Genomic DNA, 13,475 nt, shown 5'->3' on the forward strand with positions numbered 1-13,475 from the left:
TAGGTCTGTGTGTGTGTGTAACATTATTATTTTATTATATACATATATATATATATATATATATATATACACACACACACATACATACATACACACATTTATAAAGCTTAATATATTCTGATGTCTATGCAATGATTTAAGATAGCATCGCTAGTTTACGATCTCCATGGAATTGTGATGATATTTCATTAACATTCCTGTAAACATAATGATCTATTTTCAATGAATGTCCCGGTAAAATGCCAACATCCAAACATTTTGAAAAAGTTCACCCCATAACTACATGAAAACCAAATTTATTCAAAAGATAAGACAAACAATAAAAAAAATGGGTGTACCCATGTGTGACAGGATGGCTTGGTGGGTGACATCAGACCAGGAAGACACAGGCAACAAAGTACTGCGGGGCGAGTCGCCAGTGCGCTCGTATTCATTACATCAAACAAAGTACTAAACAGAAAACAAAAGGCACGTTGGCCAAAACAAATAATAAACACAGACAAATAAAATAAAAATCGTCCGGAATGCAGCCAGCCGGACAGCATTTGTTTGACTTTGTGATTGATCTCTCTCTCTCTTGTTCCTCCTAACCCCAGTCCAGCACCCAGGTGGCGTTTATATTGATGTGGCTGTCCTCAAATTAGCAGGGAAGGTTTTTAACTCCTTCCCTGCCAAACAGAACAATAATAATAAAACAGGGTTTTCACACAATACATTTAAATAATAATAATAATAATAATAATAATAATAATAATAATAATAATAATAATAATAATATCAACATAGGGGTGGGCATACCCTGTCCACACCATGCTAACTTGTTCGATTTATGTCACTTTATGTATGTAGGATGATGCATGAAAAGATGTGCAGCAACACCTGTAGCAAATCATGGAAATACTGTAGGTGTGGAGGGTTGTTTCTGTGAAGATTGTCAGATGTAATGTGAGAGTATGTTACCTTATCAGGCTTTAGAATGAAGATATCACAATGTGGCATGCTCTTGTATTATAGGTGTTTTTAATCCCAGTCTTAACCCTAAATATAACTAATTTAATTTAAACTAGCCATTAAGTGCCTAAAATGAATCCTTACCATAACCAAATGTTCTCCATTGGTATAAACAAGACAGGGGTGCCGGAGCCAGGGGGGCCAAAAGTGTCTTGGCCCTCAAACATTTTGGTTAAAAAAAAACAACATGTGCACAGCAGGGGAAAAAAGGCGCTTGTACAGCACACTTATATATGTGCATTTATACTCTGCGTCCTACATAAAAACAAAGTGCCGATCATGTCATATAAGAATCTGGCTTCTGATCCCAATGTCTAATGCTACTCCTGAGTGCAACTTTTCGTGCTTGCGACAGCTGAGAACATACCTACGACCATCCATGACTAAGGCTGTATTTTTTCAGTTATCACAGATTTCACAATTTCCGTGAAATGTAACCATGTAATACGTAGTTCCCTGTGAACATTTCTGAAAGTATTTTATCACTTTTTAAGTTTTTATTACTTAAAAATAAATACAGCAAATGTTTGCCTTATTGACTTCACTACCAGTTACACTGTGTGGTGTTCAAATGACCTCACAGGTAAGCTGATTTACTGGTTTTCAGTCAAGCAGACCTTTTGGTCTGCCTGGTCTGGTTAGGCTCTCTTTTAACTCATGCAGGCTCTGTGGAGGAGAAGCATTACTCCGGAACACAGGACTCATGCGACAAGGTAAATGTGAACCAATGCTTTAAACTTTATTACAAGGTTTGTCTTCAGCAAATACAGCATATTGTATTAAGCAGCTCGAGCCGAGAGAAGAGAGAGCACATTACGTCCTGAGTCCTTTTATAAGCTCTCTCCCAGATCACATGCTCATGCCTATTCATGAGTGACTATGTACATTACTAATACTTGTCACATAACGTGACACACTGAATTTATGAAACTGGCAGCCAGAGTCAGAGTATTAATACTCTTGAAATAGCATTTTTGGAGTTTTGCAAAAAAATTGCTGAAATAAATCATTGTAGACTATTCTACCCCACCCCAGCCAACCCACCCCACTGTAATACATGAAAATTGCTGTATGCAAATGTTGCTATTTAGTTTGCCAAATAAAAAAGGTTATTTTCGTGCATGAAAAGGGTCAAAACATACCTGTGTACAGCTACTCGGGATGAGAGATTGAGCAATCTTTTTGGTCAATACGAGCCAACCCGACAAAGTAAAAATTGACAAATTTGCCAAGATGAAAGCAAGACGTTTAGTTTATTCGTGATTATCTGTGTGAACAGGTTATTTAAAACATTGCTACATATTTCTGCTTTGGACATTCACAGGAATGAGATGCTTATTTAGCAGTTTATGTTCATTGGTTTATATATGGTACAGTGTGTCATTCTTTGTGGAATGTATCAAACTTAACTTGAGGTTGTATGTATCAAATCTGGTTGACAAAGCGCAGCACACTATCTCGTTGTAAGCGGGCCCAATGACTGCCTGTTTTTTCTCATTCATGATGCTATTTGGGACAGAGAATGATCAATGTTGACACAACTGAGCTGCACGATTTATTTAAAATGTGTAACGATGAAGACACCAGCTGCATCAAAAACTGGAAATATTTCTGCTAAAGATCGCTCTGTCGAACCAAGACCATCATTTCAAGTGATCTCGGTTCACTTAGTTTGATGCACATCCTGGTATGATTATGTGGTTCTCGGAGGTTTCACATATAACTCCAAGCGAACCGAACCGCACTTCAATTGGCATCAAACGATCACAACAAACTAGGTGTGAAAGTGCCCTAAGTGAAGCAGACAGATGTTGTCAGTCAGAATGTTTGTCTACTTGATTATAAATCATGTATATAAAAAAAATCAACGAATCATAGTTAAAGATCTGGAAAATTCCAGTACATTTTATCCTGTGCGCAGATATCAAACCATGGGTAGCATCTTAAAAATATAAAAAATATTTGTATGCTTAATAGCAATTCCTTAAATAAGCAATAGTACACTCCTTAGTGCGTTGCCTTCAACCAATCTAGAAGTGGATTGTCTCTTTACAACTTTAAACCTTCCAGTGAGTGCATTATTGTCCTATGAAACATAAAATATATTAAAACTAGAAATGGGAGTTTATGTGAAACAGAAACAAAGCATCCCAGTAACAATCCAAGGGGTATGTCATTGAGATCAAGGGTGCCTTTGGATTTCGTCCAGAGAGATGCGAGATACCAGATATTAGCATTAGTATGGTGTGTGACAGTTACGGCGAGATGGCAAACTCATACAAGCCCCCCTTACAGGAATACTTAAGACCGTACATTTGTGCAAAGAGGCATACGGCTGTACTGGACAATTTAATGGGTGATAATTTAATGGGTGGAATTTTTAAGTGTTTGCTTTGTCCAGGCGATTTTATATTTAACAAATATTTTAAAAAAACTTTGCTTTGCAGTTATCTTTCCCAAACTGTAGAGAACATCTCGTACAATAAGAGATTTTATTTTTAATAATTGAGTTACGTTATGGGTGAATCATCTGATTACGTTATAATGTGGCACTGTAGACACTTACATTGCAGTTAGGTTTTTGGAAAATACCATAGGAAATAGGATGCAACAATCCTAATGATCTTAGTTACAGTTTTTATTTTATTATTTTTAAAGAAAATGTACTTAAGTTAAAACTGTACAAAAAACCTTCCACTTTACAGTTTGTATAGCTCACATTGATTACATAAAATCACATAATAGACACAAAACACTCTGAAAGAAAGGGTACTATTTATGTTAGCCAACAACCTGTGATACTTTACAGGCAGAAAACCCCTGGAGTCTGCCAGGGTTATAAATGAGTCAGATCAGGTGAAGTGTTGGTGGTTGCAGGATACAATAGAGGGTTGTATTTTCTATTCATGTAAGCAGAAGAGTGTAACTGGAATGAGGTTATAGGTATTCAACAATGATTTCCTGTCATGCCGTTTTTCTTCCTGCTTGATCTTCAACAACAATCTTCTGAGAGGTATACAGGCGTCCTATGGAAGTCTAAGAGGAGATAAAAAATAGACAGTTATTCACACTTCAACCACAGAGGAAAATCTTGTTTAATTTACTATACAAATTGTGTCACTGGGAAAAAGAAGATGATGAAATGATCGTAATTCATGAGAGATGTGTGCTGCTGCCTTTGATGTGAACTGGCTGCCTTCTTGCTGCAGCTGAAGCCCTTGTGTAATTATTCTTCCATCTCCTCCATCGTTCATGTTTGTGTGTTAGACCATTAAAATGCCAACATTCCCGGATCCACTCTGTGCAGCAGAGTAGTTCACATTTTTTGCAGATAAATCACACACAAAAGAAGCTATTTTGCCTCCATTAAAGACTTTCCTTAACTGATTATAAATTTGTTGCAGCATTAACACAGCATCATTCAATGGACAAATTAAGCGACTGATAATCAAGCATTCATAAGAACACATACAAGCCGCAAACTCCCTCCCACACACCACCTTCAAATGATACTCTGCCTTCAAAAGTTAGCCTGCACTGTCTGTTTCAAAGCACCTTCCTTCAAGTGGTTATACATGTACTTCTTAATTCAAAAGAAAATCTGGGAGGATTTATAAAGGCCTCATCCATGAAGGTCAAATCCATCAGTAATAGTCGTTGAGAATTTCAGGAAAGTTACTTTACATGTGCCATATCATTTTTACAGAAAACCTTTTGTTAGATTAACAAACAAAAGTTGTAGACACAAGCTTTACAAAGTACTGTACATATATATATATATATATATATATATATATATATATATATATATATATATATATATATATATATATATATATTTCTTTTAATGAATAGATTGTATTACTGTATTGCATTACATTCCATATATTACAATGTAATAGACAATTCAGACTTTTTTTTTTACAGTACCTATAAACTATTACTATTAGCTTATAGGTACTGTAAAAAAAAACAGTTCTTTTATACAAAATAATTTTGAAAGATGTATTTTGATTTACAGATGTTCATGAGCTGCTCATGAAATGGACACGTAAGGGAGAAATTCCAGTGCTATTCCTAGTCGGATCCTTTTTACAATACCTAATTATAGGCAGTTCAGGTGTAATTTCTATCAGATCACAGACAGTGTTAGTGCTGTGAATCATGTCAAACATCCTACTAACAAAAACATTACTGTACATATGACCGTCCTATCAAACTACACAACAAAGCCTGTGGTTTGAGGGGCTGTCAGTTTTGTATTTGTAACTTGTGTACCTGTAGTATAGCTTGAGTCCCTTTTTTAACTGAACACATTACACAATAAAGTAGACTTTAGCAGTCATGGTGCTACTAAACATGAAATACCCTTTACTTTGCATCATGTTTTTTGGCTCGGGCCAGCAGTTTGAGTTCCTCTGAAGCCAGCACTGTGAACCTCTGAAGGTTAAAGTAAACAAGTGATGCAACCCTCTGCATACACAACTGTAAACATTGCTAGTTATATACAGAGGGGGACACAAGGCTGGTCATTAGAGTTCAAATTTGGCAACACAGGAAGAATCAATATCAACAGCAGCATTTCAGAAGTAATATAAAAGTAGAAAAGAAGTAACTTCTTAAAAAGTCCAAATGTGAGCAAGATATCTTTTTTGTAGTGCTCCCTCTTCTCTCCATTATAAGAATGTTGTTTCAGATGCGAACAGGAAAAGGAGGACTGTAATAAATGTTCTACAGAGCACCAACTGCAGCCAGTTTTCTGTCTTGCAGCTAGTAAAAATGCTGACCTATCACTACCAAGTCTACAATTCATTTCTTGAAAGTTGGTATCTCCTTTTCCCAACAGGTCTACCCATCGTGTTAAAACTCTTTGCATGATTGTGATGTTGCACATAATATCAACAATAACCCTGAGGCAGAATTGTATTCTGTTTAGTTAACTAAATAGTAAATAGCACTGACACGTTTAGTCAAATACGAATGACATTCATATTTAGTCTCCTTTATACAAATTTAGATTACCAGTATTATATTACCAGGTGATAACACTGAGGATAAGTAAATCAGTAGTTTTACCTAAGTTCGTATATTTGAATTACAGCAGCGTTTCTGTTAACTGGCAATCAAATGAGTGACTGATTTGGCAGTTCCTGTTAACACAGCAAGTCACCGATAGGCCGATTCAATCCATGCCCCATCCTTTTGATCCTCCTGGGAGGGGAGGATATGTTTATTTTATCTTTATCCATGAAATATGTGAATTTTTTTCTTCACATAGGCCTATTTATTTATTCTCCATACCTACGTGTATGTATATCACTCTAAGAATGGACAGGTGTCACACAAATGGCGATGATGTTTTGAGTTGTGACTGGTAAAACATTTCGTGACCAGTCACTGACGGGCAGCAGTTTTTCCTAGCGCATACACTGATTACAGGGTGTCACAGTGAGTTTAAAAGCTTCTTCAAAACACAACCAACTTTTAGTGAAATACAGAGCACAACAGAGGGAGGCACAATTGATTGTGTAATGGTCTGTAAGAGTCATACATAGGTAGCTCTTATTTCTGTGAACCTTTGCAACCATTTTATCATTATGAGTGGTGACATCAAGATATGAAGTCCTTGAACTCAAAGCCCAAGTTTGCCCCTTATTATCAAACTACATTATGCCTTCTTGTGGCTTACACAGCCATTGCTGAGGACTGGTGCCATACAGTAGGATCACCTGCATTATTTTTGCCTAACATGTCCTAACACAAAAAGGGAGACAAAACTGAACCAGGTAACTACAGATCAATAAGTGTGACTTCTATTATATGTAATAAAATTATAATAAGATCCAAAATGGAAAATTACCTAAAATGTAACAGTATCCTGGGAGACAGTCAGCATGGTTTTAGGAAAGGGAGATCGTGTCTAACTAACCTGCTTGACTTTTTTGAGGATGCAACATCGACAATGGATAATTGCAAAGCCTATGACATGGTTTATTTAGATTTCCAGAAAGCTTTTGACAAAGTCCCACATAAAACATTAATTCTCAAACTGAACGCAGTAGGGATTCAAGGAAATGCATGCACTTGGATTAGGGAGTGGTTAACATGTAGAAAACAGAAAGTACTAATTAGAGGAGAAACCTCAAAATGGAGCGAGGTAACCACAGGGATCAGTATTAGGTCCTCTGCTATTCCTAATCTACATTAATGACTTGGATTCTGGTATAGTAAGCAAACTTGTTAAATTTGCAGATGACACAAAAATAGGAGGAGTGGCAAACACCGCTGCAGCTGAAAAAGTCGTTCAAAATTATCTAGACAGCATTCATAACTGGACAGACACATGGCAAATTACATTTAATAGATTAAAGTTTAAGGTACAGCATGCAGGCAACAAAAATGTGCATAATAAATTCCTTATGGGAGATACTGAAATTGAAGAAAGATCTATGAAAAAGATCTAGGAGTTTATGTTGACTCAGAAATGTCTTCATCTAGACAATGTGGGGAAGCTATAAAAAAGGCCAAAAAATGCTTGGATTTATAGTGAAAAGTGTTGAATTTAAATCAAGGAAAGTACAGTACAACGTTGCATATCCGACACCCTGTGGACTGGGGTATAGGCAGATATGTGAAACAGTCAGCATTTACACATCCATAAATAGGTTAGTGAACAAAAACAACACGCAAACCGTTTTAAACATGGGGACATTTTTTGCTTTAAAAGTAAGCAAAACGTAAACGAGATTAATTAGGCTACAAATACATAGTGTTGCTATGTTGCTATGCGGTTTACTATAAGCCATCTCCACGCAAAGCTTGTAAATAAAATACAAAACAAATAGTAAACATATAGTAACCTGCAACTGATGGCTTCTTTCTTAACTCTAGAAGTCCATGCCTCCCTGGTTCTGCTTTCTTAATATCTCTGTCACTGTAGTTTGTGCTCTTTCCTGATATTGCCAACAGCCGATAAGAAGCTCGATTTAAATATTACTTTGGCTATTTTAAACAACGGCCGGTAAGCATTGCGTTTATGAAGCTTGCTTTGTTTAATTCAAATGCATTTAAAAGCTACAACAACATCTGCCAATAGCTGCAACCGTGCGCTCCATCACATAAACACATTGCACAAAAAAAGAGTAAAACACAAAGCCTTCTCAACTAGTGTATTGAAACGTCACTGCTACACACAGCTGACTGACACACGCACACAGCCCAGCTCTCTTTAAGGGGAACGCACCAAAAGCCTGATTGCTATAACGCTTTCTTTCTTTTTCCATCGTGAACGCTGCACTTGCTGCCAATACCATTACTCTTGTAGCCTAATTTTAATATTTATTTATTTATTTAGCGAGGTGGTTAATTGATCAGGGCAGTTATGTGGCGGTCGGATATGCAACGTTTGAATGTAATGTTTAAACTTTACAATGCATTAGTAGGACCTCATCTAGAATATTGTGTTCAGTTCTGGTCACCTTGCTACAAAAAGGATATTGCTGCTCTAGAAAGAGTGCAAAGAAGAGCGACCAGAATTATTCCAGGTTTAAAAGGCATGTCACATGCAGACCTGCTAAAAGTATGTATTCAGAATGTATTCAGTCTTGAACAAAGACGACGATGCAGCGATCGGATTCAAACATTCAAAATTCTAAAAGGTATTGACAGTGTTGACCAAAGGGACTTTTTCAACCTGAAAAAAGAAACAAGGACCAGGGGTCACAAATGAAGATTAGATAAAGGAGCATTCAGAATAGAAAATAGGAGGCACTTATTTACACAGAGAATTGTAGGAGTCTTGAACCAACTCCTCAGTAATATTGTTGAAGCTGACACCCTGGGATCCTTCAAGAAGCTGCTTGATGAGATTCTTGGATCAATAAACTACTAACAACCAAACAAGCAAGATGGGCCGAATGACCTCCTCTCGCTTGTAAACTTTCTTCTGTTCTTAACAACAGATCTATTTTTGGTTCAGTGGCCCTTTGAGTAGAAATTAAAAGGGATTTTAAGTATTGATAAACATTATGACATTAGTGTGTGCCCTACTATAGGCCCACTGATAAAGAGGTAACAGTAACAAATAACAATAATCCTCTACAAGTTTTGTAAGACTGTTACCATCTTGTAAATAATTGCAGGGAAGGTAATGTAGGTCTGCAACACCTCTGCAGCCTGTATCTGTGCTAAAAAATATTCTAAACTTGCAGCTTATCTGGATAGTTTTGTATCTTTAATTTAAATATTTCAAGGCCTTTAAACTTTGTTATTCTCCAGCTCATTATGAAACGACTTTGTTTTCTAAGTAAAAAATAGTAACACATTTCTATCCTGTTAAAAGTCGGCATGTTTAGGGGAAAGTTCAACGCACGAACATTATCGCTATCAGGCTTGATAATGAGGTTTATTTTGGCCTTCAAAGCACTTTAAGTATTTGCGCTGCTCAGTCATGTGACTTGACATGCATTTGCTGCATGCATTTTTCTAGTGATCAACACAGTCTCTTGTGTAAGCACCTCTTAGCTCATGTGTTTTGACTAGGGTCAATGATTGTTAGCATGCATTTGTGTCCAAACATTGCTAAGTACCCCTTATTAGCTGACACAAGGGAAGAAAAAGATCGGGGGGGTATTCAACAAGCAGTGTTATTGTATCAAACTCATGGTATTGTACACGACAGCTTTAGGAGCAAGTGATTTTCAGTCTGAATTTGTTAATAAAATCAATTCCATAATACTTTCGAAATTGAGTCGATGAGGTTGTTAATGATCGAATCTCCCGGTAAAATGCTTATTTGTCACAGGTCACCTACATCACTTCCTGTCCCACTATTACATACAAGGAACTGCTTAATCAAAATACATGCTATCGAGTAGTATTTTTTATTATTCTGATATCTTTTTTTAATTTTCTTTTTGGAGGGGGGTAAAGCATTAGTTGATTAAAATCGGTAGATTCATCCCTGCACATTTTTAATAAAGGTAATGGTACAATGGCTGTCCAGCACAGTAATATATAAAAAAATCAATTGCATATAAAACATCATAAGCCCAATGGGAATTTGGTCTTTTTAAAAGCTTTTTTTTATTTTAACGTAATACATTTTCAAGGAACGTCGTCAATCCATGAAAGAGTTTAATAGCAAAATATAATGCACAAGAACTGAGAATGTATTTTTTTTTTCATGCAAACATAGTGTATATAACACTTATGCTCCATATGAACAAACTTTTTTTTTTTTTTTTTTTTTACATTATATTTATGGCTTCCATGTTTTCAGAATAAAAACAAAACAAAAACAAAAACACTTTTCAGGACCAAGAAACAGGTAAACATTAGTTAAAACAACTCTCCTACCCATGTTCCACAATATAAACTAGTAAAAATCGATATATTAATGTGATATTAACAATACTAACATCAATAAAACAAAAAGTTATCGTCGCAGCTTGTGACATTGTAGTAAATGCAGACATATTTTTCCAAGCTGACAGCAGACATCGGTCTGGACATTGTGTGTGTGTGTGTGTGTGTGTGTGTGTGTTTGTAGCAACAACAAACCAGATACAAACTGACACGGGAAGCCTTCTTGCATGCATACTTTCTCAGCAGGGGATGTTGGGAAATGGAGTTCAAAATGCCCAGCCAAAAAAACACCAGGTGCTCAGTGTTTGGTATTTGGAGTTGAGTTAAAATTGGCAAAATGAGTTCATTTAAGAACTTGTGTAAATAGCCATTCAAAAAGACATGATTTTAAGTTACGACCATGCCCCACTTTAGTAATGAAGATCGTCTGGTTGCTACCGGCATGATTGAAGGCGACCTGTCTGTGAGAGAAGTTGCCCAGAGAATTAGATGATCTGCTTCAACAAATCAGCAGACTAGTCCAGAGAAACCAGGAAACCGGCTCTGTGAGGGACAGGCCACGTCCTCATTGCACGAAAACAATGTCGAGGTCTTGCTGTGGCCAGCTTTTTCTCCTGACCTAAGTCCAGTAGAAAATCTGTGGGACCAAATCGCCAGGAGACAACCGCGACCAGCCAACCGTTGCCAGCTGACTGCAGCTGCACAGGAAGAGTGGCAGAACATCAGTCTATCCAGAGGTTGATCAGGTCTATGCGTCAACACTGCCAGGATAATGTTTTCATTTTGACAGTGTGTCACATTTCATACTGAAAACTTATGATTATTTGATCTGGTTTTTTCTTCACCTTTTCTGTGATTGTTAGATGATATTGTTTAAAATATTTGATTAAATCCATTAGACCTGTGTGTTGCATTTCTTTTGTGCATCAGTATATATATATATATATATATATATATATATATATATATATATATATATATATATATATATATATATATATATAACCACGGGTGAGCCATGGCATGAACATGCATAAAAAAGTAACAGAACTCACACGTTTACAGTATTTACAAGTTTATTTTTAGTTAAATGTCCTTATGAAAACGGTTGAAAGAACTGCAGTTAATGAATCAATTACAGTATACAGTACTGTACAACTCGTATAGTTCGATTGAAATAAGAATTTATAAAATTAATAAAACTACAGCGTTATTTTTACGAAAACAATCCAACCACAAACTGCTGACTATACTTTTAGGTATTGGCTATGTAACCCCCACCCGAGCTATCCAATTGAATATGTGCCTACCTTCTTCAGCACAACCACTGAATATACCAGGTTCTAGAAGATGTTTCCTGAGTTCAGTGGTAGCAGGTCTTGTGGTCCACCAGCTTATTTCTCCTATTTGGTTTAATCTTCAATGGTTCACAATAGCACAGTCTTTTGGCTAGGTCTCTACTAGCTTTGCACAGTAGGATGGTGAAACTGTAGCCCATTCTTCACGGGAAAATTACTCCAGTTCTGATAAGTTTGTTGGGGATCGTCGATGGACTGCAATCTTCAAGTCTCGCCATAAATTTTCGATTGGATTCAAGTCAGGACTTTGACTGGGCCACTCAAGAACATTCATTCTCTTCTTATTCAACCAGTCCAGTGTGCCTATGGCTTTGTGCTTCGGGTCATTGTCCTGCTGAAATGTAAATTTCCTCCCCAGTTTCAGAGTCTTGGCTGACTAAAAAACAGGTTTTCCTCAAGGATTTGCCTGTACTTTGCACCATCCATTCACCCCTCTATCCTGACAAGCTTCCCAGTCCCTGCTGAAGAGAAGCATCCCCATAACATGATGCTGCCACCACCATGCTTGACAGTTGGGATGGTGTTGACTGGGTGATGTGCAGTGTTGTGCTTGCGCCAGACGTAACACTTGGAATTTAGACAGAAAAGTTAAATTTTTCTCATCTGACCACAAAAACCTTTTTCCACATGTCTGCAGTATCATCTACTTGCTTTTTCACAAACTCCATACATGCTTTAAGATGAGGCTTTTTGAGTAATGGCTTCTTTCTTGCCACCCGTCCATACATGCCAGCTTTGTGTCGGGACGGGCTTATTGTTGATGTGTGAACACTGACTCCCATCTCAGACGCAGAACTTTGCAGATCTCTCAAGGTCATTGTTGGCTTCAGAGTGACATCCCGAACCAGTTTCCTGATTGCCCGGCTGCTCAGTTTGGGTGGGTTGACCTGATCTGGTTAGTGTCTGGGTGGTATGATGCATCTTCCACTTCTTAATGATGGACTTCACTGTGCTGAGAGGGATAATCAGCACCTTTGAAATTTTCTTCTACCCTTCTCCTGCTCTGTGCCTCTCTACCACTTTATCCATGACTTGTTTCGAAAGCTCCTTGGTCTTCATGGTTGCTTTGTTGGATCACTATGTGAGTTACAGCTTGAAAGTCTTTATATACCTGAGGGAAATTATCTACAAGTTAAACCACTTTGAGTACACACAGGCTGAAACCATTTCATGAATTTTGTGACCTTTCAAACAAATTATTTGCACCTGAGCTGATTATTTATATGCATTTTTATTATTCTATATGCATTTTTTAACTTCATCAATGTTGAGTAGTTTGTGTAGATTCTACATGTAAAGTGTAATTTGAAAGCGTCGTGGAGTATGCTCCGGTGCCAACAAAATGTGAAAACTTTGCAGGGGGGATGAATACTTCTGCAAACCACTGTGTGTGTGTGTGTGTGTGTGTGTGTAAGCAAGAAGACCTGACACAGAGGGCATTACTAGGCATATGGTCCATTTTGGTAATTCGGCTCCTTTTACTCTGGGAAACCAAGCAGTGTCATAAAACTCATTTTTAATAATTTTGTAGCTGCGCTTGATTAAATAGGATACTGATATACTGTAATCGTTAACCCTCTTTATCAATGCAGTTGTGACCTGATGGATAACCGTAGAGATAACAGATTGACAGGAGTACCATCAGGTCCCCTCCGACCCCCTGAAATCAAGCAGAGGCATAGAAGGGCAACACTGCCATCAGCTTCATATATAGTGCTACAGCACGGCCCCTATTAGTAG

General features: G+C 37.2%; 1 protein-coding gene across 1 annotated transcript in view; it reads right to left on the reverse strand.

The window, feature by feature from the left end:
* Positions 1 to 3,631: 3,631 nt before the first annotated feature.
* LOC117395058 (LYR motif-containing protein 4A) overlaps positions 3,632 to 13,475 on the reverse strand; it is a 92,099-nt gene continuing 82,255 nt past the window's right edge. The window contains exon 3 of the mRNA XM_033993909.3: positions 3,632 to 4,047. Coding sequence (XP_033849800.1) covers positions 3,976 to 4,047 — 72 coding nt within the window. The 3' untranslated portion in view covers positions 3,632 to 3,975. The remainder of the gene's footprint in view (positions 4,048 to 13,475) is intronic.

The sequence above is a fragment of the Acipenser ruthenus genome, chromosome 3 (genome assembly GCF_902713425.1).
Source record: "Acipenser ruthenus chromosome 3, fAciRut3.2 maternal haplotype, whole genome shotgun sequence".
In the NCBI taxonomy this organism is placed as follows: Eukaryota; Metazoa; Chordata; class Actinopteri; order Acipenseriformes; family Acipenseridae; genus Acipenser; species Acipenser ruthenus.